Consider the following 5,793-nt stretch of genomic DNA (forward strand, 5'->3'; position numbering starts at 1 on the left):
TGTTCTAAACACAGGAAGGTTTTCTCACCTGTTCATTATTGATGCATTTGTAATTATAAACATAAATTACACATTCAAAATGGATTGAGATAAATTTTATGTTATGTATATTTTGCAATAATAAAAATTATGGAGTTGGGGGGTCTGGTTCCATGGTAGAGAACTTGCCTAGCATAAGCAAAATTTCATAATTTGATGGCCATTTTATGTGGGACACTTAAAATTGTATCTTCAACCTAATAAACAAAATGTGTTACTATTAGTAACTGTGGTAACTTATGGGTGCTGTTTTGGGGAGAGTAGGGTGTGCTGGCTAGTTTTATGTCAACTTGAAACGAGCTAGAGCCATCTGGGAGGAGGCACCACAAAGACTAGCCTGTAAGCAAGCCTATAGAGCATTTTTCTAATTAGTGACTGATGTAGAAGGGCCCAGACAATTGTGGGTGGTCCTGGGTTCTAAGAAAGTAGACTGAGCAAGCCATGTAGTGCAAGCCAGTAAATAGCACTCCTCTATGGCTCCTGCCCTATTTGAGCACGCCTTGACGCCCACTGTAATAGTGATATGGAAGAGTAAGTAAAGTTTCCCCTCCCTAGGTTCTTTTGGTCATGGTGTTTCATCACAACAACAAAGAATAAGACAGAGGGCTTGGTCATTTTTAGCCAAGTCTTGCTTCACAGTCCTGGCTGACCCCCAACAGAGGACTGTTAGGTCTCAAACCCAGGACAAACAGCTAAGGTGCTTACTAGCGTATCAAAACAGACTCTAGCTTCCCTTCTCCCTCAATACCACCTGTGGCAGGGTCCTCCTGGCTGTTTTACCTCAACCCTTACTCTGAACTCTCCAGCCCAAGGACTGCTCTTTCCCTGGTGGCTCTTCCCTATGTAATCCAGTTATTTTGGCTACAATGGCTCCTTTGCCTTTTACTTCTTGGCTAGTCTCTTGTCCCGGCCACGTTCACTCTGGACTCCCCCAGAGGTCTCAGTCTCTACCTGTATTCTCCCTTATATTTATAATAAAAACCTCAACCCCTTTAAGAGCAGCCAAGTCCTCCTTTTTTCTGCTTTTCATTCAGCAGCAACCCTGTCTCAGCCTCTCCAGTGCTGGAATTAAAGACACATACCACCGTGCCGGTTCAGGTACTAAATGTTTTACTATGAGAAAGTAACATTCAGTAATGAAAGTGCTGGGCGAGCTGACTCAATGAATGCCTGTTATTCTAGCATTCGGGAGGCTAAGGCAGAAAGATCCAGAGTTCCAGATCAGCCTGGAGCTACATAGTGAGAGACTCTCCAAAGACCGCAGGTAGTGGGGCGAGGAAGAGGATGTAGTTTGTGGTAGAGCACTTACGTACCGTGCTCGGGGCTCTGGTTTGACCCCGTACTGTAGAGAGGTTAAAAAGCAAAGAAAGCCGGGCGATGGTGGCGCACGCCTTTAATCCCAGCACTCGGGAGGCAGAGGCAGGCGGATCTCTGTGAGTTCGAGACCAGCCTGGTCTACAGAGCTAGTGCCAGGACAGGCTCCAAAGCCACAGAGAAACCCTGTCTCGAAAAACCAAAAAAAAAAAAAAAAAAAAAAAGGAAAAAAAACGTAAGGGAGAAAGGTTAGAGTTCCAAAGATCTCCTTAGTCGGCCCCAGGACACTTTTCGCAAGAGCACGGACCACCCAGCTAGCTCATCATCTCCATCCAGCAGCTTACGACTACGCCCACTTCCTGCAAATCCCCCGCCCCTTTCCCTACGGCGCCTGCGGATGACGTCAAGCGAGCGCCCGTGCCTGCGCGCCGTCCGCCCCTTCGCGGAGCTTGGCGCCGTCTCTCCCGGCAATAAGGTCCGCCGGCCTGAGACGCGTTGTCGCTGACGACCATGAACCGCAGCCGCCAAGTAACCTGTTTGGCCTGGGTCCGCCGCGGCGTGGCCAAAGAGACGCCGGACAAGGTAAGGCGCCCGGGGACCCTCACGGGGTCGCCCTCGCGTGGGGACGCACGCGCCGGCCCTGAGCCGCGCAGCGGCTCCCGGTCTGGGTCGGCCGGACTTGTAGTCGCTTGCGGTGTGGTTCGGTGTCCCGAGAAAAGCGGGGACTTCACCCCTTCTCGGCCGGGAGCCGAAAGCCCGGCCCCACCCCCGAATTTGCGAGCACGTGGAGTTTATGCCCCGGAAGGGGGCGGGGTGCTTGCTGGTTAGAAATTCCTGGTGATTCGGGTAGAACGTTTTGGGGCAGGGAGGACAAGGAAAGAAATCGAGCAAAAGCTGGAGACTGTGGCAAAGAATGCGGTTGCTCAGTCGGTGTTCGGGGTCCCGGGATATGTTTGAGCGAAATAGGGCAGAGGTCTTTTTTTCTCTTGACTTTACAGCGGTTGAGGGATGGAAGTATTCCCTACAGGTGTGAATTCGACCAGAGAACAGTGTTTAGTCACTGTTTTCTTTGGTGTTTTGCCTACAGCGGTGTCAATGCATATTTATAGCATAAGTACAACAGTCACCTCATTCGATTTGTCCAAGAGGAAATGGCTTTCATTGTTAAAGGGACATACATCTTTTGAAGTATTTGATGGGGAGTCCTAAAAATCCCTAGTTATCATTCTCCACCCCCAGAGAATACAAATACCTTTTTGTGTGTATGCCCAGGTTCTTATGTTTGTATTTGTGTGCTGTCTCAACCCAGAGCTAGCCAATTGAGATAGACTGGCTGGCCAACAGGCACCAGAAATTCACCTGTGCCTGTAATCTCCAGTGCAAAGAGTACAGGTGTGCTTGTCACTGCGCCTCGTTTTCAAGCGAGTTCTGGGATGGAATTTTGTTATGCCTAACGTTTGCTTAACAAAAGCTTGAATGTCTGAGCTCCCTGCCTCCCCAGTGTTTCCTAGCTTTTAATTTCTGTATCTGTCTCGTCGAAAATAGGAGGTCCTTGGGAGCGTCCTTGTATTACAAGATTTTTGCTTTTGTAGCACACTGTGGCCTCAGACTTAAGGCATGGCAATCCTCCCGCTTCAGTTTCCTAAGTACTAAGAGTTAACCGGTATGAGCCACCGAAGAACTGGCGGCTTTTTAGAGTAGAAACTCGGCAATTGGTTGATTCACCATCAGTCGTGGAGCGCTGCCATTATGGCCAGCGCCACACTTAAGTAAACAATACCAAACCATCGTTGGCTTTTATAAGCTTAATTTAGTAGTGTTAGGTGTTTTAAAGGTACTGAATCGTTGTTTAGGTGAGGGAATGGCGGTTCTGAAGGCCTCAGTTTTAAACTGCTAGAACAAAAGATGCCCAAACAGGAAATCTTACGGGAAGTTGAGAAAATTAAGCTGGAGTTCATGATTAGAGATGGGGGAAGTTGAAGGGTGTAATTGGTTCCCAGGAAGAATCAGTTTGCATTTGGCAGTGGTGGTAGGGAAAAAAGCAGAGGACCAATGTTACATGAATAAATGCGCGCGAGAGAGGCGCCCCTGGAGGTTGAGATGGTTGGAAGAAAAATAGACTACCACAGATCCATTTTGCAAAAGTCAACCTATTTGAAAACTGAGGAAGGCAGAGCAGAGTGAACATGACTTCTGAACAGTATTCGGGGAGGAAGTCTTAATCATAAGGACCTATAGCAACAAGCTCCAGCTACTTAAATTTCGAGCCTTGAGCAATGTGCAAAATTGTCTTGGTGGCTCTTGGAGTTAAAGTTTACATTTGCCTGAAGACCTAGTTCAAAGGCTCCTAGTTTCTTTTGGGGTATATTATTTTCAGGTGTGTGACTTTTGTTACCCTGCATTTGTTTAACTCTAAAGCTGTGTTACTGTGCCTGTCTAAAACACCTGATGGTCTTAATAAAGAGACGTATGGTCAATAAAGAGGCAGGAGCAAGGATAGGTGGGCCTAGCAGGCAGAGAGTATAAATAGAAGGAGAGCTCTGAGAGGAAGAGAACAAGGAGAGGGGGACGTCAGGGGCCAGCCACCCATCCAGTCACGAAAGTGTACAGAAACAGAAAGATAAAAAGCCCAGAGGCAAAAGAAGGTAAACAGGTTAATTTAAGAAAACAAGCCAAGCTAAAGCCAGGCATTCATAACTAAGAGGAAGCCTCTGTGTGATTTATTTGGGAGCTGGGTGGCGGGCCCCCCCAAAAGCCAAAAGAGTGAAACATCCCACAGTAGATTTCCACAAATATTCTCTAATGAAGCGTTTGCTCCCTTGTAGGTAGAGCTAAGTAAAGAGGAAGTAAAGCGTCTCATCGCTGAAGCCAAAGAAAAATTACAGTAAGTTTCAAGTGTTGCTGCATCTGGTGTGTCACCTGCTTGCTGTTGGGAGGTGCCACCTGGGTGACTTCCCTGTTTGTTTTCACTCAGAGAAGAAGGTGGCAGTGAGGAAGAGGAGGCAGGCAGTCCTTCAGAAGATGGCATTCGGACTGCTCGTACCCAGGCACAGCCTAGGGAGTCCCTGGAGGATGGGGACCCACAGGATGACCGTACCCTAGATGATGATGAACTGGCCGAGTATGACTTGGATAATTATGATGAGGAGGGTGACCCAGGTGAGACGCCCCTCACCTCTACTGTGTCTGCTCACAGTGGTCTAGACCCGCTGCTACCCAGAGCTTCCATCTGCTTTATGTCCCTGGGGTCAGGTCAGATACTTTGCCTCCAGATTATACTTGTTTCCTGAACTAGTTTAGAAGGGGGCTCTATGACCTAAGAGTGAATCTGAGCTCTGAAGAGGCCGTCTGTTTTCCTGCATGTGTCAGGGGTGACCCTGTAACTGAGTTCTCTGCAGCTCCAGCACTGCCAGTTGAGATAATGAGGAGAGGGGAGCCTGGGGGAAAGACGCTAGCCGAGGACACTGGCCGAGATGCTCATCTAGCAAAGGCAGTATAAAGAACTGGCAGGAGCTGTGTGAGTGTTTGTTGTGGCCTTCTGGAATGATCCCAGGTAACATTAACCAGAAATCTCGAGGGCAAGAGATAGATGCACCTTGCTCACCCTCGCCCTGAGTCGGTTAATAAGCTCTGTAGTGTGTCAATCCCAACCACTCTGGAGCCTGTCAGAAGTTTCTCAAAATCAGCAACTCTCAACTTTGGAGTAACAAATGACCTGACAGCTCAGCTCAGACTCATCAGCTCAGTTTGAAAGTTGTCTGTGGCCCATTGAAATCACTGCCCCCGTCTGTTCTCAGGATTGCTAGTGAGTGGGTGATGATCTGTAGACACGTGCTGTTCATTATGAATGGAGAAAACACAAACACCAAAGATGGTGCTTTTTTATATTTAATGTGCCCTTACTTTAAACTTACGTCTTTGGTTGCTGGGACTGTCGTGATCCCCCACCAAGAGATGAAGGGAATGCAGTACTGTGGACAGAGTATTGTGCTGTATGAAGCTGTGGCGTCAGGGGTTGTTTCTTTTCATAGGAGCTTGGATTTGATTTGCGTTCCATGCTGGCCTTACCACCTGGAAATGATGCCGGATATTTTAAGTCCAACAGGGATTAGTCTATTGATTAGCTCAGAATTCTGAGGATTATCACTCCCTAGAAGCTTGTCAGCTGGCATCCCCCTTCATTAACAGAAGAGCCTTCAGGGAAGGAAATCTCACGTCCAGACCATGGCAGTTACTCTAGGTCTGCTCACTCCTTTGCAGATGTGTGAAGGAAGTGAGTGTTTAAGTTGAGAGCATTGCCTGCAGAGCATCCTGGCCAACAGTGAAACCTGCTGTCTTAGTTTTTCCATAACAACCCTTATCTTGTTGGCTGATTTCAGCATTCCTAGGACACTTTCTTTCCATTTCTAAAAGTTGCTTCTAGCACCTTGAATTTTATTT

At 47.7% G+C, this 5,793-nt stretch overlaps 1 protein-coding gene across 2 annotated transcripts in view; it reads left to right on the forward strand.

The window, feature by feature from the left end:
* The first annotated feature begins 1,778 nt into the window (after nt 1-1,778).
* The window catches only part of Pwp1 (PWP1 homolog, endonuclein), a 21,199-nt gene continuing 17,184 nt past the window's right edge, over nt 1,779-5,793 (forward strand). Inside the window, exons 1-3 of one of the 2 annotated variants that reach the window (XM_005358257.3) lie at nt 1,779-1,935; nt 4,179-4,237; nt 4,328-4,512. In XM_005358257.3, coding sequence (XP_005358314.1) covers nt 1,864-1,935; nt 4,179-4,237; nt 4,328-4,512 — 316 coding nt within the window. In that variant the 5' untranslated portion in view covers nt 1,779-1,863. Of the gene's footprint in view, nt 1,936-4,176; nt 4,238-4,327; nt 4,513-5,793 lie in introns of those variants that run through there. The other variant, XM_026784496.1, reaches the window with a different exon arrangement.

This window comes from Microtus ochrogaster, chromosome 24, assembly GCF_000317375.1.
Source record: "Microtus ochrogaster isolate Prairie Vole_2 chromosome 24, MicOch1.0, whole genome shotgun sequence".
In the NCBI taxonomy this organism is placed as follows: Eukaryota; Metazoa; Chordata; class Mammalia; order Rodentia; family Cricetidae; genus Microtus; species Microtus ochrogaster.